The following is a 25281-nucleotide window of genomic DNA, read 5'->3' as shown; positions in this document are numbered from 1 at the left end:
TTCTTTCATCTGTCAGTGCTGAATATTTTGAAAGCTATAATTAGAAAATCTGGTTAATGTGCATTCTTCTTTTCTTTCCTCATCTGAAGTCATTGACTCTTTCCTGGAGATGTTTCACTGGTGTTTTTACTAAATGGCCATGGCTCATGTGGCCACTTGTCATTTGCTTCAGCTTTCCTCGGGTTAAGGAGGAGAGCAGTCTCTGCTCCTGCTCCGGATTGATATCCAGCTATCTCTGGTGAAAGTGCATGTTTATAGATGTTGGATGGTGAATGGAAGCTGGTGGTATTGACGCTCCCTCTGCTGCCAAATAACCTTCTGGCATTCACAGGAGTGAATCCTTTGGCCCCGGCCTGTCGCTCGTGGAACTGTACTGTAGCCAGAAGTTAATGCCTTCAGGAAAGGAGAGCAGAACATAGAAACATGGGAACAGGAGTAGGCCATTCAGCCCCTCGAGCCTGATCCACCATTTAGTCAGATCATGACTGATCTGCATTTCAGCTCCATTTACCTGCCTTTGTTCCATATCTCTTGATACCCTTAACTAACAAGATCTCGATCTCGCTCTTGAAAGCTCCAATTGACCCCCAGCATCCACAGTCTTTTAGGGAAGAGAGCTCTAGATTTTCATTACCTTTGTGTGACAAAAGTGCTTCTTCAGTTCACTCCTGAAAGATCTAGCTCAAATTGTGCTCTCTTGTTCTGGATTCCACTACCAGAGGAACAAGCTCTGTATCTACCCCATCAAACCCCTTTATCATTTTTAGCATTTTTTTTAAATGTTCAAAACATGTTTTGATAGCTGATTATAATGGTGTTAAGTCTCCTGATCGTGTATTTGTAGTTTCAGCAGTCGGTAATGTTGATGAGCAGAAAACTCCTTTCTGGAGGTAGCAGTAAAGGTGGTTGGAGGAGCAAATACCGTGTGTGTGTGTGTGTGTTCACCACTTCTATACTTGTGTACATGGTATATAAAATATATTGATAGCACATCTATATCTACATTCATTCCCTTTCCTTGGCCTTTCCACTTTGGGAAGACATACATTCCCAAATTTCTGTTAATGCTGATGTATTTTCCTAACAACACTGTGGCTACAAGGGCATGGCAGAGGCTGCAAGGAGTGGCTCACCTCCTGCCCCTGAAAGCCTCTTCACCATCTACAAGGTTCAAGTCGGGAGTACTCGCCTGGACGGTGGCAGCCACAACACTCGAAGCTCAACACCATCCAGGACAGAGCGGTTCATTGACTGGTACCCCTGCCACTGGATTCAGTATCTGTCATCAGTGCACAGGATAAACTGCAGCAACTCACTGAGCTAACTTCAACGGCACTTTTTAAGGACTGCAACTGTGGGAGGTGTTTGAATTTTTACATGACAGCACAGGCTTAGGACAGTAACTCATCCTGTAGGGGGTTGTGGAAGCAGATTATTCTGTTGTGGAACTGCAAAAAGTTGTGCCAAGGAAAGATACAATGTTTTCAACATTGTTTTGTTGCTGCCAATGTCTATCCCCATTCGCACTTTGCTGCTGTGCAGTTCCTCGAGCACTGGACACTCTGCAGTACCTTGCCCAAGGGACCATTCTTCACATGGAACTAGACAGTTCAAGGGTGCAGGTGCTTGAGCATGCAGCCGAGCTTGTTCCTGTGGTCGCCTGTGCACAGCCAGTTTGCTGCAGGAGAGTGACCTGAAGCGAGTACCTCTCTTTCCTGCTGTAACCCAAGGTTACTAAGGCTGATTTCAGCACATGATATCAGGGAGTGGAGCCTGAAGATTTTGTCGTCAGCGTGGCTCAGCTACCTTTTGAATTATCGACTGGACTACCAAATAAGCCATAAAAATCCTTTTTTATTTGTAACTGTGACTAGCAGGGAGAAGAATGTGTGCTATCTGTGTGTTCACGTTGTACTGACTTTCTGCCAGCGGGAGCTGCATTTGTTAATTGAGTGGTGAATGTCGGCTGTTCCAGGATTGTGGCCACTGCTCTCCTGGCTGCCATCACCCTAAAGTTTCTTAACTTGACTTTCCAGACTGGGTATCAGTGGAGAATGGAAAAGCTGAGAGCCAGGGCTCAGCCAACAAACAGCAGGTTTCAGGGCCAGGCCTTGGAAAGGATCAAATGGTGGAAGCCAGTTAGCACACAAACACAGCAAGTTTTTAAAAAGCAACAACACTATTTTACCTGGAGGTCATGTAGTTCCCATGCCAAAATCTTCTACACACAGTTGCGACATACATTTCATTCATTATAACTTCTGATGCTTGAGCTGTATGTAAACTATATCAGGAGTAAAAGTTATCAAAGAGCTTACTAACTGATCCTCACGGACAAGTAACTGTTTTGCTAGGGCTTCTCTTGCAAGTCAACAGTACACCGATGGCGATTAATAGGGAGTTCTGATGAAAGGTCATTGACTTGAAACGTTAACTCTGTTTCTCTCTCCACAGATGCTACCTGACCCGCTGAGTGTTTCCAGCATTTTTTGTTTTTTGTTCAGATATCCAGCATCCATGGTATTTTGTGTTTGATTTAGGGATTAATACTAATTGTTTTTTTTTAATACCTGCAGAGCACAGTAAAAGGAGACAAGCCTTCAGGTAACACTGACCTTTTTATACAGATATTTAACAGACTCGATTCTTGTTATTCAGTACTTTAGAAAACAACTGTCAAATTTAGCACTTTCACCTCTTAAGTCAGAAGATTAAGGGTTCAAGTCCCATTCCAGAGACTTGAGCTCAAAAGTCTAGCTTGTCACTAAGATGTCAGAGGTGCCGTTATTCGTCAGGTGGACGTACATTACACCAGTGACTGCACTTTAAAAAAATATTCGTTCCTGAGATGTGGCCGTCGCTGGCAAGGCCAACATTTATTGCCCCTCCCTATTTGCCCTTGAGAAGGTGGTGGTGAGCTGCCACCTTGAACCGCTGCACTTCCTGTGGTAAACGTACTCCCATATGGCTATTTGGGAGGGAGTTCTAGGATTTTGACCCTGTAACGATGAAGGAAGGGCAATATATTTCCACGTCAGGATAGTGTGTAACTTGGAGGGGAGCGCGGAAGTGGTGGTGTTCCCATGCGCCTGCTGCCCTTGTCCTTCGAGGTGGTAGAGGTCATAGGTTTGGGAGGTGCTGCCGAAGAAGCCTTGGCGAGTTGCTGCAGTGCATCTTGTAGATGGTACACACTGCAGCCACTGTGTGTCGGTGGTGGAGGGAGTGAATGTTTTAAGGTGGTGGATCGGGTGCCACTCAAGTGGTCTGCTTTGTCCTGAATGGTGTCGAGTTTCAAAAGTACTTAATTGGTTGTAAAGCGCTTTGAGATATCCTGAGGTGGTGAATGACATTATATAAATGCATATTTTACTTTTTGTTCACTCGTTTATTTTGAACGTTTTCCACAAACTCTTCTTTGGATCAACTGCTTGACAGCAAGTTAATGGCAGTGAATTGTTTCCAAGTGTTGACAGACATTTCAATATTGGAGTAAATTGTATATTCTAGCACTTTAACCGAGGTTACTCTACATGACATGGGTGGTTGTACATCCCATGTCGTACTAAGCTGCTCTCACTACTTTCCAGAGGATTTACTGTCTTCCTGAAAAATTCAAGTTACAAAAACAGAAAATATGACATGAACATACAACAGATAAGCAGTTCTGTGACTCGTTGGTTGGAAAAATGATAAAGCAACTTCAACTGAGTTAGCTAGTCTCAGTTGGGACAGAATTTAAGGGCTATAAAGTATCAAACTAGGGAGAGGAATAAAAATAAGCTAGGGTTCCAATTCCTGATCACTATTCTGTGACTCTTGATGGAAAGGGCGAGTCTCGATACAGAGAGATGTCAGTGAGTCTCAGCTATGCTGCTCCCATGGTCCAGACAGCGTGTCGACACTCGCTTGGACTTGCGGAGAATGTCCCCTTGTGCATGGTGGGTGCCTCTGCACTCTACAGGGAACCCTAGTCCCTATGGATTGTATATATGTACACTGTGTAGCCTTGGGGGCCATGAGTCAGTGTTTCTATGCTGGGGAAAGGGAAGAGATTTGAAGCATACCTTTACTGCTTTCTCAAAGAGGATAAAACCCCAGTTCTAGATGGATTGCATCCGCGTATTTTAAAAGAATCTAGGGTAGAGATAGCAGAGGCATTACTACACACATTTAATAATTCGTTAGAAAAAAGTGTAGTACCAGAGGACTGGCAGATAGCTAATAGTACCTATATTTAAGAAGAGGGATAGAATATGTCCAGGGAACTTTAGACCAGTCAGTGTAACATCGGTAGTAGGAAAAATAATGGAATCCCTACTAAAGGAGAAAATAGAAGAACATCTAGAAACCAAAATTATAATAATGAATAGTCAGCATGGATTTCAAAAGAGAAAGTCTTACTTGACCAACCTAATTGAATTTTTTGAAGAGGTAACAGAGAGAGTAGACAATGGTAATGCAGTAGATGTAATTTATCTAGATCTTCGATAAGGCATCCCATAATAGACTGATGAACAAGGTCAGAGAATGCGGAGTCAGGTGACAAGTAGCAGAATGGATAGCTAGCTGGCTTCAAGACAGAAAGCAGACTAGGGGTAAAAGGTCGCTATTCACAGTGGCAGAAGGTGGGTAGTGGTGTTCCACAAGGATCAGTGCTGGGACCACTGTTGTTCACAATTTACATTAACGATTTAGACTTTGGAATCAAAAACACAATTTCTAAATTTGCGGATGACACCAAATTGGGATCGATACTGAGGAGGACTTCAACAAATTACAGGAGGACATTAATAAACTTGCAGAATGGGTATATAATTGACAACTTAAGTTCAACACAGATAAATATGAGGTATTACATTTTGATCGGAAGAATGAGATCACTTATTGGAGAATGCGAGTCTAGGTGGGGATAGAGGAACAAAGGGATCTCGGAGTACAAATACACAAATCACTAAAAGTTGTGACACAGGTTAGCAAGGCCATAAAAAAAGCAAAGCGGGCACTAGGGTTTATTTCTAGAGGTAGAACATTGAAAAGTAGGAAAGTTATGCTAAACCTGTACCGAACTGTGGTTAGACCAAACTTAGAGAACTGCATACAGTTCTGATCGCCATATTATAAAAAGGATTCGAGGCAGTGGCGAGCGTGCAGAGAAGATTTACAAGGATGATACCAGAAATGCGAGAGCATACATATCAGGAAAGGATGAACAGGCTGGGTCTCTTTTCTTAAAAAAAGAAGGTTGAGGGCTGACCTAGTAGATTTAGATGAGGACAGATTGGATGAGACTCGAGTGGAACATAAACACCGGCATGGACTGATTGGGCCGAGTGGCCTGTTTCTGTGCCGTATATCCTATGTAAGTCCGTGTCTCCATCGACCTGCCAATTTGAAAAAGTTGATGCTCTTGGCCAGTGAACCACAGCTAAAAATTTGAATTAGGACAATGTTAAAAATGTGAATGTAACTGGTCAGAAGTTTGACTGAGACAGCTCTGAGGACTCCGTGGAATACATTGCCTTGAAATGAATAAACTATGCAACTGAGAGATGAATAGTTTGTTGCCTTACATTGGTATAAATAAATTGCAGAAAGTATTAGGTTTATATATTTATCTCTCTCGATGTCTGTCTCCTGTTTTCTCTGTAGAGGTTAAAGGTCGGAAAGAGAAACTGGAGCAGGTGGCTTCTTTTGCCCTCTTCGGGAATGTCATGTCCATAGCCAGCGTACAGCTTGCAGGTTCCAAGCGGGATGCACTCCTCCTCAGTTTCAAGGATGCCAAGGTAAGCTGATGTGTGTGTATTCATGTGTGTTCCCTTGTACCTAGAAGGTTGAGGGGTGATCTAACTGAGCTGTTTAAAATGGTAAACAGGATTTGAGGGGGTGGATACAGAGAAACAATTTCCTCTGGTGCTGAATTCCAGAACAAGGAGGCTGGATCTGAAAATTAGAGCCAGGCTGTTCAGAAGTAAAATCAGGAAGCACCTTTTCACACACACGGCAGTGGAAATCTGGAACTCCCTCCCCCAAAAGGCTGTGGATCAATTGACATTTTCAAGACTGAGATTGATAGTTTTTTTTTTGTTAGGTAAGGGTATCAAGGGTGGTTAAATGGAGATGATGTATAGATTAGCCATGATCTAATAGAATGGGAGAACGGGCTCGAGGGGCTGAATGGCCTCCTTTTGTTCCTGAGAGTTCCGTGCTTCACGCGCAGGCGGCTCATAGAAACATAGAAAATAGGTGCAGGAGTAGGCCATTTGACCCTTCGAGCCTGCACCGCCATTCAATAAGATCATGGCTGATCATTCCTTCAGTACCCCTTTCCTGCTTTTTCTCCATACCCCTTGATCCCCTTAGCCGTAAGGGCCATATCTAACTCCTTCTTAAATATATCCAAAGAACTGGCAACAACAACTCTGCGGCAGGGAATTCCACAGGTTAACAACTCTCTGAGTGAAGAAATTTCTCCTCATCTCAGTCCTAAATGGCCTACCCCGTACCTTAAGACTATGTCCCCTGGTTCTGGATTTCCCCAACATCGGGAACATTCTTCCCGCATCTAACCTGTCCAGTCCCATCAGAATCTCATACGTTTCTATGAGATCCCCTCTCATCCTTCTAAACTCCAGTGAATAAAGGTCCAGTTGATCCAGTCTCTCCTCATATGACAGTCCAGCCATCCCTGGAATCAGTCTGGTGAACCTTCGCTGCACTCCCTCAATAGCAAGAACGTCCTTCCTCAGATTAGGAGACCAAAACTGAACACAATATTCCAGGTGAGGCCTCACTAAGGCCCTGTACAATTGCAGTGAGACCTCCCTGCTCCTATACTCAAATCCCCTAGCTATGAAGGCCAACATATACCATTTGCCTTCTTTACCGGCTGCTGTACCTGCATGCCCACTTTCAATGACTGATGAACCATGACACCCAGGTCTCGTTGCACCTCCCCTTTTCCTAATCTGCCGCCATTCAGATAATATTCTGCCTTCGTGTTTTTGCCCACAAAATGGATAACCTCACATTTATCCACATTATACTGCATTTGCCCACTCACCTAACCTGTCCAAGTCACCCTGCAGCCTCTTAGCGTCCTCTTCACAGCTCACACCGCCACCCAGTTTAGTGTCATCCGCAAACTTGGAGATACTACACTCAATTCCTTCATCTAAATCATTAATGTATATTGTAAAGAGCTGGGGTCCCAGCACTGAGCCCTGCGGCACTCCACTAGTCACTGCCTGCCATTCTGAAAAGGACCCATTTATCCCGACTCTCTGCTTCCTGTCTGCCAATCAGTTCTCTATCCACGTCAGTACACTACCCCCAATACCATGCGCTTTGATTTTGCACACCAATCTCTTATGTGGGACCTTGTCAAAAGCCTTTTGAAAGTCCAAATACACCACATCCACTGGTTCTCCCTTGTCCACTCTGCTAGTTACATCCTCAAAAAATTCCAGAAGATTGGTCAAGCATGATTTCCCTTTCATAAATCCATGTTGACTTGGTCCGATCCTGTCACTGCTTTCCAAATGCGCTGCTATTTCATCCTTAATGATTGATTCCAACATTTTCCCCACTACTGATGTCAGGCTAACCTGTCTATAATTACCCGTTTTCTCTCCCTCCTTTTTTAAAAAGTGGTGTTACATTAGCTACCCTCCAGTCCATAGGAACTGATCCAGAGTCGATAGACTGTTGGAAAATTATCAATGCATCCACGGCCTTCAATCCCATCAATTTCCCTAACACAATTTCCCGTCTAATAAGGATATCCTTCAGTTCCTCCTTCTCACTAGACCCATTGTCCCCTAGTACATTCGGAAGGTTATTTGTATCTTCCTTCATGAAGACAGAACCGAAGTATTGGTTCAATTGGTCTGCCATTTCTTTGTTCCCCATTATAAATTCACCTGAATCCGACAGCAAGAGACCTACGTTTGTCTTCACTAATCTTTTTCTCTTCACATATATATAGAAGCTTTTGCAGTCAGTTTTTATGTTCCCTGCTAGCTTCCTCTCTTACTCTCTTAATTAAACCCTTAGTCCTCTTCTGTTGAATTCTAAATTTCTCTCAGTCCTCAGGTTTGTTGCTTTTTTTAGCCAATTTATATGCCTCTTCCTTGGCTTTAACACTATCCTTAATTTCCCTCATTAGCCACAGTTGAGCCACCTTCCCCGTTTTATTTTTACTCCAGACAGAGATGTACAATTGCTGAAGTTCATCCATGTGATCTTTAAATGTTTGCCATTGCTTATCCACCGTCAACCTTTTAACTATCCTTTGCCAGTCTATTCTAGCCAATTCACGCCTCATATCGTCGAAGTTACCTTTCCTTAAGTTCAGGGCCCTAGTTTCCGATTTAACTTTGTCACTCTCCATCTTAATAAGGAATTCTACCATATTATGGTCACTCTTCCCCAAGGGGCCTCGCGCAATAAGATTGCTAATTAGTCCCTTCTCATTACACATCACCCAGAGTAGGATGGCCAGCTCTCTGGTTGGTTCCTCGACATATTGGTCTAGAAAAACATCCCTAATACATGCCAGGAAATCCTCCTCCACCGCATTGCTACCAGTTAGGTTAGTCCAATCAATATGTAAATTAAAGTCGCCCATGATTACTGCTGTACCTTTATTGCACAACTCCCTTATTTCTTGTTTGATGCTGTCCCCAACCTCACTACTACTATTTGGTGGCCTGTACACAACTCCCACTAGCGTTTTCTGCCCTTTGGTATTCCGTAGCTCCACCCATATCGATTCCACATCATCAAAGCTAATGTCCTTCCTTACAATTGCATTGATTTCCTCTTTAACCAGCAACGCCACCTTGCCTCTTTTTCTTTTCCGTCTATCCTTCCTAAATGCTGAATACCCTTGGATGTTGAGTTCCCAGCCTTGGTCCCCCTGGAGCCATGTCTCTGATGCCAATTTCATCATATCCGTTAACTGCTATCTGCGCAGTTAATTCGTCCACCTTATTCTGAATACTCCTCGCATTGAGGCACAGAGCCCTCAGGCTTGTCTTTTTAACACACTTTGCCCCTTTAGAATTTTGCTGTAATGTGGCCCTTTTTGTTTTTTGCCTTGGGTTTCTCTGCCCTCCACTTTTACTATTCTCCTTTCTAGCTTTTGCTTCTGACTCCATATTATTTCATTCTGTCTCCCTGCATAGGTTCCCATCTCCCTGCATAGGTTCCCATCCCCCTGCCATATTAGTTTAACTCCTCCCCCAACAGCACTAGCAAACACTTCCCCTAGGACATTGGTTCCGGTCCTGCCCAGGTGCAGACTGTCCTGTTTGTACTGGTCCCAACTCCCCCAGAACCGGTTCCAATGCCCCAGGAATTTGAATCCCTCCCTTATGCACCACTGCTCAAGCGACGTATTCATCTGAGCTATCCTGCGATTCCTACTCTGACTAGCACGTGGCACTGGTAGTAATCTTGAGATTACTACTTTTGAGGTCCTACTTTTTAATTTAACTCCTAGCTCCCTAAATTCGTCTCGTTAGGACCTCATCCCGTTTTTTTACCTATATCATTGGTACCTATATGCACCACGACATCTGGCTGTTCACCCTCCCTTTTCAGAATGTCCTGCACCCGCTCCGAGACATCCTTGACCCTTGCACCAGGGAGGCAACATACCATCCTGGAGTCTCGGTTGCGGCCGCAGAAACGCCTATCTATTCCCCTTACAATTGAATCCCCTATCACTATCGCTCTCCCACTCTTTTTCCTGCCCTCCTGTGCAGCAGAGCCAGCCACGGTGCCATGAACTTGGCTGCTGCTGCTCTCCCCTGATGAGTCATCCCCCTCAGCAGTACTCAAAGCGGTGTATCTGGTTTGCAGGGGGATGACCACAGGGAACCCCTGCACTACCTTCTTTGCACTGCTCTTCCTGTTGGTCTTCCATTCACTATCTGGCTGTGTACCCTTTATCTGCGGTAAGACCAACTCGCTAAACGTGCTATTCACGTCATTCTCAGCATCGTGGATGCTCCAGAGTGAATCCACCCGCAGCTGCAGTGCCGCAATGCGGTCTGTCAGCATTTGCAGGCGGATACACTTCCCGCACACGTAGTCGTCACGGACACCGGAAGCGTCCCTGAGTTCTCACATAGTACAGGAGGAGCATAACACGTGTCCGAGCTCTCCTGCCATGATTTAACCCTTAGATTATCCTAATTGGGCAACAACAATGTTAAAAAGTTACTTACTGATAAAGAAAAAAAAATGAAAAACTACTTACCAATCACCAGCCTATTTGTGACTTTTTTATTTGCTGGTCAGTTCTTTTTGAAACTTATGGGCCCGGAAGGGCTGTTTTTGGTGGTGGTCCCTTATTAGCAGATTGATTCTACCTTGCAAATCAGTTAGTGTCGACAGATTGAATTATATGCAACATAACTGGAAGGTTGATTTAGGCTTTACATCCAGCTCCCAAGGCTGCATGATACGCAATTAGAACCAATTAGAAGTAGCATTCCTGCCCTTTGTCAAGTCCAGAACCAGAAAGTAGGTAGACTACCTCTCAGAAATACACGTCCTGTAAATGAATGTATCCTTCCCTGTACAGCTCCATTTGAAATTGCAGATCATTTGTCTTCTACAAGTAGTGCAGGTGCAACCTCCAAAATCCGGAATCCTCGGGACTGAGTCCATTCGGGTTTTTGGGATTTTCCAGATTTTAGACAAGAAAACCAGTCGTCTGAAATCCGCAATCCTCGACAAAATTTGTGCCAGGATTTGAGCGGCGAAGTCAGAAATGCGGCAAAACCCAAATTCAGGCATGGATTTGGTCATGGACTTTATTTTCTTGTTTGAAATCCGAAATCCTCGACCGAATCCATGCCAGATTTTGCCTCAAAAATGTCCGGTTTTCAGACATTGATTCCGGACGACTCCATAAGCTATGCTCAAAATGACCGGTTTTTGGACAATTCCGGTCTTCAGAGTTCTGGATTTGGGATGTTGCACTTGGATACACTCCTATACAAGTATCTGTTTACTTTACAGCTGACCTGGTGCTGGAGGATCTGTTTATTTTTTAACATGTCTACTGTTTTCCTTCCTTTCTTTCAAGCTGTCTGTCGTTGAGTATGACCCTGGAACCCATGACCTGAAAACACTCTCTCTCCATTATTTTGAAGAGCCTGAGCTGAAGGTAGGATTTCAGTTGCGAATGTATCCAAATGTTTGCGCCCTGTGACATGGCAGAACGAGATCTGTAGTCCCTTGCCCCCCCACCCACTCCCCATTGTGTTTTCTTTTTCGTCATGGCTTTTAATTTAGAGCAGGGTACAACTAAGGGTGGAGAGTTGAGGCAAATCAAGGGTTAGGTGACAGCAAGAAGCCTGTAGATTATAGGAAGGAGGGAAGGAATTGCACAACTCTGGGAAGAATGAGAGAAGAGTGCTGTAAGTCTTGATTTCAACACTTGAATGTCAATAAGCTAACTAATAACATGCAAGATCTAACTGAGGTGTTTAAAATGATTAACGGATTTGATAGGGTAAATAAAGAGAAACTTTCCACTGGTGGGGACGTCTAGAACAAGGGGGCATAACCTTAAAATTAGTACTAGGTTCAGGGTGATGTCAAGAAGCATTTCTTCACACAAAGGGTAGTGGAACTCTGGAACTCTCTTCCCCCAAAAAGCTGTTGCGGTTGGGGGTCAATTGACAATGTCAAATCTGGGATTAAGAGATTTTTAATTGCATCGAATGTACAGCACAGAAACGGGCCATTCGGCCCAACTGGTCTATGCTATTGTCTGTGCACCACACGAGCCTCCTCCCACCATCCTTCATCTAACCCTTTCAGCATATCCTTTTATAGAAACATAGAAAATAGGTGCAGGATTATGCCATTCGGCCCTTCGAGCCTGCACCACCATTCGATATGATCATGGCTGATCATGCAACTTCAGTATCCCATTCCTGCTTTCTCTCCATACCCCTTGATCCCTTTAGCCATAAGGACCACATCTAATATATCTAACGACTTTCTGTGATAGAGAATTTCACAGGTTCACAATTCTGAGTGAAGAAGTTTCTCCTCATCTCGGTCCTAAATGGCTTACCCCTTATCCTTAGACTGTGACCCCTGGTTCTGGACTTCCCCAACATCAGGAACATTCTTCCTGCATCTAACCTGTCCAGTCCCGTCAGAATTTTAATATACTATTCGCCTCAACCACTCCTTGTGGTAGCAAGTTCCACATTCTAACCACTCTCTGGGTAAAGAAGTTTCTCCTTGAATTCCTTATTGGATTTGCAGAATGGTTTCCTAATTTCTGTCTCTGCCTCTCTTGACAGGATGGTTTTGTGCAAAATGTTCACATTCCTCTGGTGCGTGTGGACCCAGATGGACGCTGTGCAGTGATGTTGATCTATGGAACGCAACTGGTGGTTCTGCCTTTTCGGAGGGACACCTTGAGTGATGAACAAGATGGAGTTATGGGGGAGGGGTGAGCTATGATTTAAAATGAAAAAAAAAACATGTTTTTGTTGCATGTATAACATTCTTTTCTCAACTTTTACCTTCTCATTTTGTTCTTTCCGACATTGCCTTGTTGCTTGTGGAGAGCTCCACAGATACCAGTCGCCCTCGAATGCCGGGCCCATGTGACCATTATCCTGCTCAGAAGGCTCGTACATATTCAAAAGGGAGTTAGATGAAGTCCTTACTACTCGGGGGATCAAGGGTTATGGCGAGAAAGCAGGAAGGGGGTACTGAAGTTTCATGTTCAGCCATGAACTCATTGAATGGCGGTGCAGGCTAGAAGGGCTGAATGGCCTGCTCCTGCACCTATTTTCTATGTTTCTATGTTACATGAGCAGTGGCAGTTTGGTTAAGGGGTGACTAGTAGCTGTGAATCTGTGCCACAGCAAATAGTCAACGCCTTGAGGAAAGAAGGAAAGAAAAACACGGTAAACTCACCGAGACAGCTGGTTTCACAACTGGATTCTGTGTCTCTAGGATGCTAAAACACAACGTGGCATTATGTAGCCTCGTCCATTCACTATTCAGTGCTTTCGGTGAACTGTAGTGGGTGCTTATTTTTATTGACCAACCCAAAGTAAAGGAGCAAGGCCCATAGTGCAGAAGATCGCCAAGGTTGGAAAGAGTTTAGGGGAGGATGGAGTAGTGATTAAGTGATACCAAGCTTGGATTTAAAAATCTCGAAGAAGGGAAGATTGAGGAGGGGAAAGGAGGTCTACAGGTTTGAAATCCTGGGGGAAAAATGAGTTGGAGTATAACTACTATTGGGTGCAGTAGTCCAGTTATCTTGTCTGAATCATTCTACTTATCATATATCTCACTACCCTTGGTTTCATAAGAAAATAAGAAATAGGAGCAGGAGTAGGCCTTACGGCCCCTCGAGCCTGTTTCGCCATTCAATAAGATCATGGCTGATCTGATCATGGACTCAGCTCCATTTCCCTGCCTGCTCCCCATAACCCCTTATCTCCTTATCGTTTAAGAAACTGTCTATTTCTGTCTTAAGTTTATTCAATGTCCCAGCTTCCACAACCCTCTGAGAGAAGAAATTTCTCCTCATCTCAGTTTTAAATGGGCGGCCCCTTATTCTAAGATCATGCCCTCTAGTTCTAGTCTCCCCCATCAGTGGAAACATCCTCTCTGCATCCACCTTGTCAAGCCCCCTCATAATCTTATACGTTTCGATAAGATCACCTCTCATTATTCTAAATTCCAATGAGTAGAGGCTCAACCTACTCAACCTTTCCTCATAAGTCAACCCCCTCATCTCCGGAATCAACCCAGTGAACCTTTTCTGAACTGCCTCCAAAGCAAGTATATCCTTTCGTAAATATGGAAATCAAAACTGCACGCAGTATTCCAGGTGTGGCCTCACCAATACCTTATAAAGCTGTAGCAAGACTTCCATAGAAACATAGAAACATAGAAAATAGGTGCAGGAGCAGGCCATTCAGCCCTTCTAGCCTGCACCGCCATTCAACGAGTTCATGGCTGAACATGAAACTTCAGTACCCACTTCCTGCTTTCACGCCATACCCCTTGATCCCCCGAGTAGTAAGGACTTCATCTAACTCCCTTTTGAATATATTTAGTGAATTGGCCTCAACTACTTCCTGTGGTAGAGAATTCCACAGGTTCACCACTCTCTGGGTGAAGAAGTTTCTCCTTATCTCGGTCCTAAATGGCTTACCCCTTATCCTTAGACTGTGACCCCTGGTTCTGGACTTCCCCAACATTGGGAACATTCTTCCTGCATCCAACCTGTCCAAACCCGTCAGAATTTTAAACGTTTCTATGAGGTCCCCTCTCACTCTTCTGAACTCCAGTGAATACAAGCCCAGTTGATTCAGTCTTTCTTGATAGGTCAGTCCCACCATCCCGGGAATCAGTCTGGTGAATCTTCGCTGCACTCCCTCAACAGCAAGTATGTCCTTCCTCAAGTTAGGAGACCAAAACTGTACACAATACTCCAGGTGTGGCCTCACCAAGGCCCTGTACAACTGTAGCAACACCTCCCTGCCCCTGTACTCAAATCCCCTCGCTATGAAGGCCAACATGCCATTTGCTTTCTTAACCGCCTGCTGTACCTGCATGCCAACCTTCAATGACTGATGTACCATGACACCCAGGTCTCGTTGCACCTTCCCTTTTCCTAATCTGTCACCATTCAGATAATAGTCTGTCTCTCTGTTTTTACCACCAAAGTGGATAACCTCACATTTATCCACATTATACTTCATCTGCCACGCATTTGCCCACTCACCTAACCTATCCAAGTCACTCTGTAGCCTCATAGCATCCTCCTCGCAGCTCACACTGCCACCCAACTTAGTGTCATCCGCAAATTTGGAGATACTACATTTAATCCCCTCGTCTAAATCATTAATGTACAATGTAAACAGCTGGGGCCCCAGCACAGAACCCTGCGGTACCCCACTAGTCACTGCCTGAGATTCCGAAAAGTACCCATTTACTCCTACTCTTTGCTTCCTGTCTGACAACCAGTTCTCAATCCACGTCAGCACACTACCCCCAATCCCATGTGCTTTAACTTTGCACATTAATCTCCTGTGTGGGACCTTGTCGAAAGCCTTCTGAAAGTCCAAATATACCACATCAACTGGTACTCCTTTGTCCACTTTACTGGAAACATCCTCAAAAAATTCCAGAAGATTTGTCAAGCATGATCTCCCTTTTACAAATCCATGCTGACTTGGACCTATCATGTCACCATTTTCCAAATGCGCTGCTATGACATCCTTAATAATTGATTCCATCATTTTACCCACGACTGAGGTCAGGCTGACCGGTCTATAATTCCCTGCTTTCTCTCTCCCTCCTTTTTTAAAAAGTGGGGTTACATTGGCTACCCTCCACTCGATAGGAACTGATCCAGAGTCAATGGAATGTTGGAAAATGACTGTCAATGCATCCGCTATTTCCAAGGCCACCTTCTTAAGTACTCTGGGATGCAGTCCATCAGGCCCTGGGGATTTATCGGCCTTCAATCCCATCAATTTCCCCAACACAATTTCCCGACTAATAAAGATTTCCCTCAGTTCCTCCTCCTTAATAGACCCTCTGACCACTTTTATATCCGGAAGGTTGTTTGTGTCCTCCTTAGTGAATACTGAACCAAAGTACTTGTTCAATTGGTCTGCCATTTCTTTGTTCCCCGTTATGACTTCCCCTGATTCTGACTGCAGGGGACCTACGTTTGTCTTTACTAACCTCTTTCTCTTTACATACCTATAGAAACTTTTGCAATCCGCCTTAATGTTCCCTGCAAGCTTCTTCTCGTACTCCATTTTCCCTACCCTAATCAAACCCTTTGTCCTCCTCTGCTGAGTTCTAAATTTCTCCCAGTCCCCAGGTTCGCTGCTATTTCTGGCCAATTTGTATGCCACTTCCTTGGCTTTAATACTATCCCTGATTTCCCTAGATAGCCACGGTTGAGCCACCTTCCCTTTTTTATTTTTACGCCAGACAGGAATGTACAATTGTTGTAATTCATCCATGCGTTCTCTAAATGTCTGCCATTGCCCATCCACAGTCAACCCCTTAAGTATCATTAGCCAATCTATCTTAGCCAATTCATGCCTCATACCTTCAAAGTTACCCTTCTTTAAGTTCTGGACCATGGTCTCTGAATTAACTGTTTCATTCTCCATCCTAATGCAGAATTCCACCATATTATGGTCACTCTTCCCCAAGGGGCCTCGCACAATGAGATTGCTAATTAATCCTCTCTCATTACACAACACCCAGTCTAAGATGGCCTCCCCCCTAGTTGGTTCCTCGACATATTGGTCTAGAAAACCATCCCTTATGCATTCCAGGAAATCCTCCTCCACCGTATTGCTTCCAGTTTGGCTAGCCCAATCTATGTGCATATTAAAGTCACCCATTATAACTGCTGCACCTTTATTGCATGCACTCCTAATTTTCTGTTTGATGCCCTCCCCAACATCACTACTACTGTTTGGAGGTCTGTACACAACTCCCACTAACGATTTTTGCCCTTTAGTGTTCTGCAGCTCTACCCATATAGATTCCACATCATCCAAGCTAATGTCTTTCCTAACTATTGCATTAATCTCCTCTTTAACCAGCAATGCTACCCCACCTCCTTTTCCTTTTATTCTATCCTTCCTGAATGTTGAATACCCCTGGATGTTGAGTTCCCAGCCCTGATCATCCTGGAGCCACGTCTCCGTAATCCCAATCACATCATATTTGTTAACATCTATTTGCACAATTAATTCATCCACCTTATTGCGGATACTCCTTGCATTAAGACACAAAGCCTTCAGGCTTGCTTTTTTAACACCCTTTGTCCTTTTAGAATTTTGCTGTACAGTGGCCCTTTTTGTTCTTTGCCTTGGGTTTCTCTGCCCTCCACTTTTCCTCATCTCCTTTCTGTCTTTTGCTTTTGCCTCCTTTTTGTCTCCCTCTGTCTCCCTGTATAGGTTCCCATCCCCCTGCAATATTAGTTTAACTCCTCCCCAACAGCACTAGCAAACACTCCCCCTAGGACATTGGTTCCGGACCTGCTCAGGTGCAGACCGTCCGGTTTGTACTGGTCCCACCTCCCCCAGAACCGGTTCCAATGCCCCAAGAATTTGAATCCCTCCCTGCTGCACCACTGCTCAAGCCATGTATTCATCTGCGCTATCCTGCGATTCCTACTCTGACTAGCACGTGGCACTGGTAGCAATCCCGAGATTACTACTTTTGAGGTCCTACTTCATGGTACAAGGGGAAATGGCTTAAAACTGTCTCACCCATTACCCGACTGAGTTTGTCACACTACAATGTATTAAAAGTACAAAACAAGAAAAGCAGCCATTTCGGGTTGGTTTCTTCTCCCCTGGAGCCAGAAATTTACAAGCAGCCGCCAATCTGCAAAGTTCAATTACCAAGCACAATTGACCTCTCATGCTCCTCATGATATCCTTTCATAGAGCATGATTAAACTATATGACTTCAAAGGGACAGGCTAGATTATACATAACTGCATCGTAGCAGTTGAATAACACATTGTACTTTACATGGCACAGTATAAGATTCTAATATTATAAAGCAGCATATCTACTGTGAGGAATGCTAGGGGAAATTCACTATTCATCCTCGTTTGAGAGACTGCCTATGATAGAAACATAGAAAATAGGTGCAGGAGGAGGCCATTCGGCTCTTCGAGCCTGCATCACCATTCAATATGATCATGGCTGATCATGCATTTCAGTACCCCATTTCTGCTTTCTCTCCATACCCCTTGATCCTTTTAGCTGGGAGGACCACATCTAATTCCCTTTTGAATATATCTAACGAATTGGCCCCAACAACTAGAGAGTTTCACATGCCCACAATTCTCTGAGTGAAGAAGTTTCTCCTCATCTCGGACCTAAATCGCTTACCCCTTATCCTTGGACTGTGACCCTTGGTTCTGGACTTCCCCAACATCGGGAACATTCTTCCTGCATCTAACCTGTCCAGTCCTGTCAGAATTTTATATGTTTCTATGAGATCCCCTCTCATTCATCTAAATTCCATTGAATACAAGCCTAGTCGATCTTTCTTCATATGTCAGTCCTGTCATCTCTGGAATCAGTCTGGTGAACCTTCGCTGCACTCCCTCAATAGCAAGAATGTCGTCCTCCGATTTGGAGACCAAAACAGTACACAATACTCAAGGTGTGGCCTTACCAAAGCCCTGTACAACTGTAGTAAGACCTCCCTGATGATGATTGTTTTACTAAAATCTTAGTGACTATAACTGTTCATCAGCTAGTGAGATTGAGTCTTGCTGTGTTTTAAGTTAAGGGAGAAACATCTTTACAGCAGCATTGATTCTGATAGTATTGCAGTTTCCATCTGATCATCACACACTCTCTCACCCACAGGCAGAAGTCCAGTTTCCTCCCCAGTTACATCATCGACGTTCGAGAGCTGGATGAAAAGTTGCTGAACGTGATTGATATGCAGTTCCTGTACGGTTACTACGAGCCCACGTTACTCATCCTCTTTGAGCCGAACCAGACTTGGCCTGGGTATGTACACAGCGTTGCCACTTAAATGAAAACCCACAATGCTGGAAACGTACAGAGGGACCGGCATCATCTGAAAGAGAAAAAGACAGGTTACCGTGTCAGGTGGAGACCCTTCACGGTAACCAGTATTATTTCTCCCTCTTTCAGATGCAGATACTGTTGCGGAATTTGCTGTTTTTATTTCCAGTTGTCGGCATTTTTTCTGTTTCCTTTATTATAGTCCGTGCTTCTCTCCATTTTTTTCTTTGACAAACAATCTCTCCCCAGTTCGTCCTACTGGAGTGACAAAGTTGCTAGCTCGTTACCTTGTCTGAATCATTCTATTTATCATATTTCCCATTACTCTTGCATGTTTGTCATAATGATAGCAAGGGTGTTTATTTGGTGCTGATGAGTGTTCTATCTCCAGCATGTGTGTTGTGGTGGAAATGTGGTCACCGAGAGGTTATACCAATGTTTAGTGCAGCGTTTTCTGGTGTGCGGGCAAACTCAGAACAGCTGCTCCCAGTAATAACGTTTGTTAATGTGCACATTAGGGAGCGACAGCGGGATATTCGATGCTGGGGAGTAGCGGGACTTCAAAGCCAAGTGCGATCCTGTTCACACCCACCGTCCACATACACGTACACAGCCTAGAGCTGTGTTATGTGGAAAGTTTCACTCTCTCCGCTCTCCACTTGTTGTTTTATTTGTCTGGGAGGAAGGAGGCGCTCATATATTGTGAAATCACAAGATAATTACAAATAAAGGCGGCCATTTGGACCATCTTCATTCATCCATTCAGAAGAATCCTACAGTCTCCCATCTATTTGATTCTTAATTTCAGAGCTTTCTCTTCCACTACTCTGGGAGTTCGTTCTGTACCTTCATCATTCTTTGTCGATGAAATATTCGTAAAAAAGCCAAGAGCTGCAAGGTTCAAGGTAGACTGGGCCTTGAGTGGTCTCTTTGTTGCAGTGCCGAGGCCATTTCAGTAGTTGTTTGGAGTACTCTGCCTGCCTTGTTCTGTAAAGATTTGATGCCGGTCACAGCTTCTGCACCAGCAATTAACTCATGGAAATATAGGCACAGATGCAGATTTTTAATGGGACGTACGGCCAGGAACTGCAAGTGCTGAGTTTACACACTTCAAGGCCGCCCTGCTGCAATAACAGCACTGCGGTTGTACAGACCGGGTGAGACACAGGCGTTGGTGGTCGAGGGCTGGAGGGGAATGTAGAACAGTAGGGGATGGAGATGATAGAATTGGAGATCATCGGAAGGATGAAACGGAGAGGGGGGGGCGGGGGGTAGAGTGCGGGGGGAAGGGGGAGACTAATGAGTGGGAGCTAAAAATAGAGATCATGGAACGGGGGCAGGAGATTGCAGATGATGGAGAGATATTCATTTTTTGGGACTAGCCAGATAGCTGCACAGTATTTTCCAGTTCAAAGTTGCTATGAAATGAAATATTGCTGCTAAACCTCGGTCCTGTTGCTAGAAAGATAGTTCTACCTATATAGATTTATAAAATCACAAGCAACTTCCAAACCTATAGGCAGGATGTAAGGTTGATTTTACTGCTGACCCCTGCTGTTAATTATTGATTGCACTTAAATGTCATACCACATCAGTAGGCACCGATTTATCTCATTTAGTAGTTGCCTTCCTTAATGGATGGGGAATGTATTTAGCATGAACAATCTGTGCTGTCACAGTGACTGACTGGTAGAGTTCTAACTAATAGTTCTACGTCACAATTCATTGGACTTGCCCAAGTATAACATTGAATCCAGCATAACTTTTTTGTGCACAAGTGCAGTCATCAGTATTGACAATTGAGAGCGATTCTGTTTATTTTTGCTTTGTATAATGATAGAATAGTACAGCACAGGAGGAGGCCAATTGAGCCTGCACTGGCTTTTTCGCAGAACAGTCCAGTTAGTCCCACTCTCTTTCCCCATATCCCTGCAATTTTTTATCCTTCAAGTATTTATCCAATTCCCTTCTGAAGGCTACTATTGATTCTGTATCCACGACTCTTATCAGGCAGTGCATTCCAAATCCTAACCACACATTGTGTAAACCAGTTTTTCCTCATGTTGCCTATCTTTCTTTTGTCAGTCACCGTAAATCTGCGCCCTCTGGTTATTGACCCTTCAGCCATTGGAAACACTCTTTATTTACTCTATCTAAACTCCTCATGATTTTGAACATCTCTATCAAATCTCCCCTTCGTCTTCCCTGCTCCAAAGAGAACAACCCCACCAGCTCCAGTCTATCCACGTAACTGTAATCCCTCATCCCAGGAACCATTCGAGTAAATCTCTTCGTTACCCTCTCCCATCGCTTCCTAAAGTGCGGTGCGGCTATTTCACCACCTTCCCATGTTGCACCATCAGTACGATACTGGAAAAAAGAATTAACGAGTAGTTGCTTTTGATCTCTTGTAAAGGAAATAAATCTGCCGAAAGCTCCAACCTGGAAGACTTGGCAATGCTGCCCTTTCAATAAATTTGATTATCGTTGCTTGCTGTTCTTTATATCAGGGACAATTGATTTTTATTCATCTGCAAGTTGCAGAGAGAAGCATCATTGATCATGAAAGCAGTTACACAGCAGTGGACTGCATCAGCATCTCTTCCAATCTAATCAGTGATATTGCTGGCTTGCACATTGGGCACAGACAGCCCGAGAGCAGCGATGGAATCCCTGAATGCTGCAGCCGTGATCGAAAACCATTAACTTGAAATTGAAATAAAGCCATTATAGTAAAGATTAATTCTACATGATTGAAACAAAACTAGAAGATGCTGCAAATACATATCCAGTTCGCCAGAGGACGGACTAACGTTTCGGATGAGATCCTTCATTGGAACTGTCCTTGTGTTTATGCCCAGCACCAGCACCCTTCACTTTGTCTTCTTTCCCTCTCTGTCCTGACGGTTGATGCTCGTTAGCTACAATTTCACCGATGCCCCTTTTTGTACCTTAGTCAAGCGGCAATTATTCACGTGCGAACTTAGAGCACGATCTTGTTCGTGCACCTGCACTTCCATCGGGTTGGGGGAGGAGGCAGTCACGAACAAATTGTAGGCCTATTCTGCTGCCCCAGCTGTGAGCAGCTAACTCAGCACAGGTCACCGATCGAGCCAGAGTCTTTCCCAGTCTGTTTCAGCTGAGTTAATTTCTCACTATCAAGGAATATAATTTCTCTTACTTTTTTTAAAGTCCATTTACTCCCCCCTCACCAGAATGAACCCAATGTGTTTGCATGTGAAACACACGGATGTTCTGCTTAAATGAATTTTTTAAATTCCCTGTTTCTGGTATCTTCTGATGAAACGTTGAAAAATAGCCTGAGGAGTATATTTTTCATTGTAAATGTTTCCTCTTTTTGTCTCCAGTCGTGTAGCAGTGCGACAGGACACCTGCAGCATTGTTGCCATCTCTTTAAATATCATGCAGAAGGTCCATCCCGTCATCTGGTCACTGAGCAACCTACCATTCGACTGCACGCAGGCTCTGGCGGTACCAAAACCCATAGGTGAGCAAGTGAATGAGTGAGGGGCTGACGATGAATGCTATTGGGATTTTTGTGCTGGTGGTTACACAGTGTACCAGTTTTATAACCAAGCTTGGTATTATCTAAACCAAACTTTCTAATTTATCTCGCCTTGCCTACTTATTTCATTCCTTCTGGTGTCCTGCATTAGGGGCCTTAGCCCTACACTTGGGGTTCCTCAATTTAAAACAAAAAAATGGTCATCAGCTCACTCTTGTACTATTTTGGGTCCAAATAAAAACTCCTCCTCATAAATAGTCTGATTACAGAAGGTTTGATAAACCTCAGTAAAATAACCAACTTGTATAACATCTTGTGAGAAAGTATGACGCTTAGTATGTGCTTCTATAGAAACCCACTGGCAAAGTGAAACCAATCAGTCCTTAGATAATCTCGACAAATTCCTGACTCCGTTCCCAGGTACTAGTTAAAAGGACTGCAATGTGCTTCGTTGCCTTATTAATGCGCTGCAGTTTTATCGATCTTCGGTTTTAATATGCTCCGGTTTTATCAAAACCGGTTTAAGCAAAGGTTAATATTTTGTTTTGAGTGAATCAAACTTTTTAAGTTATAACATCTGTTTTTCTATTTTCACTTCCCCAGCCATGATCTGTATCATGCACCCCCCAGTTTAGGGGGTGGGCAAACAACCTGCTTCCAGTGAGGCCTCGTGGCGTTTCCGCAATGTAAATAGCAATGCACAATGACAATTGGAAGGGAGGGTGTGGCTCTTTTAGGTTCCTTCTCCATCCCGATATCCGGCAAGGGGAGTGATTCTTGCCCTTCTGTACGTCCCTACTAATCCATGGCTGAGTTCAGAACGTTTCCGTAGAATATCTGTGGGTCAAGAATGGATTTCAGGCCAAACACAACAAGTGAATGGTTTCTGCATGTGCTGGACACCCGGCTAACCAACACAAACCATGTAGCATGGTGAGGGTGAGCCCTTGCTCTGTAACACACAGACCTATATAATGCTGCCAGACTCTCTTCAGTTTTGGAGTGTCATTTGCAACTTCTTTGCGTGACTTAATTGTGGCGTGCCAGTGCCTTGTAGACCATTTTGTTTTCTATGTGATGTGGATTGCCTCCATTTTGCAGGTGGTGTGGTCATCTTTGCTGTGAACTCGCTGCTGTACCTCAACCAGAGTGTCCCACCCTATGGAGTGTCCCTGAACAGCCTTACTAATGGCACAACATCTTTCCCACTCCGTAAGTTGTCAATTCGCAGCCAGTCTGATAGGTCGTTGGATGTAGAATCATATTCCCACTCTTCAATTAAAACATGTGTGTTCACATAATCATCCTTAATCTATGAATGAATGAATGAATGAACAGGAGCTTAATCCATGGAAATTCTATATAAGGGGAGGGAGATTAAACAAAACTTTCTTTTTTCTTTATTTTCACTCCTCCTGTCTTCTCGCTTTCTCTTCATCTCCTCTCTCGAAGATTCTTTTCTGGGGTATAGCTACCCTCTGACAACTCATTCAAATGATTATTGTGTTATGTGAATGTTGATGGGATATTCACCTCGGGCGGCATTCCAGTGGTGCCTAACCAATTCTATACCCAATGTCCTTATACCCACACTTTCAGCAGGGATCACTGGATAGCGATCAGAAATTCCTGATGATATGTATTCACCCCTCTCCCTTAATCCTTACTCGGCAATCGGAAGTTTAGTGAGCAATTCATTGGGAATCCTGTGAATTAGCATGCAGTGTGTTTCTGGATGCTGATTAGAAGGCATCGAAGGTAGAAAAATGTAGTACTGCTGAGTACACGAGACTAAAGGGGCTTCCAATGTAGGGGATGAGGGGGTGGATTAAAATTTCAATTATCTCCACTGAGAAACAGATTAAAATTGAAATCATGCTATGCATAGATTGGTGGAACATTGAAAATACCTCCCTTAAACTCTCACATTTTGTCATGGTATCTGCCTCTGAGTTTAGAGGATTGTGGTTCAAGTCCCAGTCCAGACCAGCTAACCTGGGCTGACACTCCTAGTGCTGCACTGTCAAAGGTGCCGTTCGAAGAGTAAAAGATTCCACGAAGAGGAAGGGAGTCCCGTCTCCCCCACCCCGTGTCATTGCCAGCCTTTATCCCTTAGCCAACATCACTAAGCAATAACAACTTACAAGGGTGTCATTGGGTGCAGATTTGCTGAGCCGCCTCCTGTTCGGGACCTTTCCCATTTGTTGTATGCCACGTTCCTCTGCAAAGATGAAAACATAACTTTTTAGAGAGGGTGTCTTTCTGCTGGGTGGGATGTACAGAGCTGGTCACATTTACAATTGCAACTGCCTTGAATAAATGAAAATATTACTTGCACTAACTACTTGACCAAAACCCTGCCACTTTTTACACTGGCCTCCAGATCTCTGGGTGGTCACCATTGCACAGCAATCTTCTGCAACTTGGCTCCAGCGTTTCTTCATTTTTTGGGGTGGAACTTTTATGTGACCTCTGCTGGTGTCCAGCTCCTGCTATCTGTTCTCAATCACAGTAACTAGTGCCTCCACTTCAACCTGCAATAAATTTTTGGTCCTTGCACTGCGTTGCATCTTGTACTGCTGCATCTCCGATTTTTCCAATGCTCTCACACAGCACTCCTCACACACACAAATGGCTCTTTAAAAATGGCCGATGCCAACTCTGAGCAGTACTGCGCATGCGCGTCCATTGCAATGACGCCAAAATGTCACTTTTTTTTTGTCGCGCGTGCGCAGAAGGTGTAGCATCGTTTTTCCGGCTCCCCCCAAGGCGACTGGAATATGCTGCGTGGCGCCAAATTTGAATTCTAGATCAGAAAAACTTTGGCAAAATATTTCTGACCTAGAAAAACGGGCGTAACTTTGGCAATATGCCAGAAAACGGGCTTGGGAAAAATTGAGGGAAAGCAAGTTGTGAGGAGGATGCAACCAATCTGCAAAGGGATACAGTTAGGTTAAGTGAGTGGGAAAAAATTTTGCTGATAGATTATAACGTGGGAAAATGTGAGATCTGCTTTGGTAAGAAAAATAAAAAAGCAAATTTAAATGGGTAGAGATTACAAAATACTCTGGTACAGAGGGATCTGGGAGTCCTTGTACATGAAACTCAAAAAGTAAGTATATAGGTGATTAGGAAAGCAAATGGAATGTTGGCCTTTATTGCAAAGGG

General features: G+C 44.0%; 1 protein-coding gene across 3 annotated transcripts in view; it reads left to right on the top strand.

The window, feature by feature from the left end:
- cpsf1 (cleavage and polyadenylation specific factor 1) overlaps positions 1 to 25281 on the top strand; it is a 108142-nt gene that overhangs the window by 6347 nt on the left and 76514 nt on the right. For all 3 annotated transcript variants that reach the window (XM_070881882.1, XM_070881881.1, XM_070881880.1), the window contains exons 3-9: positions 2577 to 2604; positions 5650 to 5783; positions 11099 to 11179; positions 12333 to 12484; positions 18423 to 18569; positions 21956 to 22095; positions 23215 to 23325. In XM_070881882.1, the coding sequence (XP_070737983.1) occupies positions 2577 to 2604; positions 5650 to 5783; positions 11099 to 11179; positions 12333 to 12484; positions 18423 to 18569; positions 21956 to 22095; positions 23215 to 23325 (793 nt within the window). The remainder of the gene's footprint in view (positions 1 to 2576; positions 2605 to 5649; positions 5784 to 11098; positions 11180 to 12332; positions 12485 to 18422; positions 18570 to 21955; positions 22096 to 23214; positions 23326 to 25281) is intronic.

The sequence above is a fragment of the Pristiophorus japonicus genome, chromosome 5 (genome assembly GCF_044704955.1).
Source record: "Pristiophorus japonicus isolate sPriJap1 chromosome 5, sPriJap1.hap1, whole genome shotgun sequence".
Lineage (NCBI taxonomy): Eukaryota > Metazoa > Chordata > Chondrichthyes > Pristiophoridae > Pristiophorus > Pristiophorus japonicus.
This window is presented reverse-complemented; position numbering and strand designations above follow the sequence as displayed.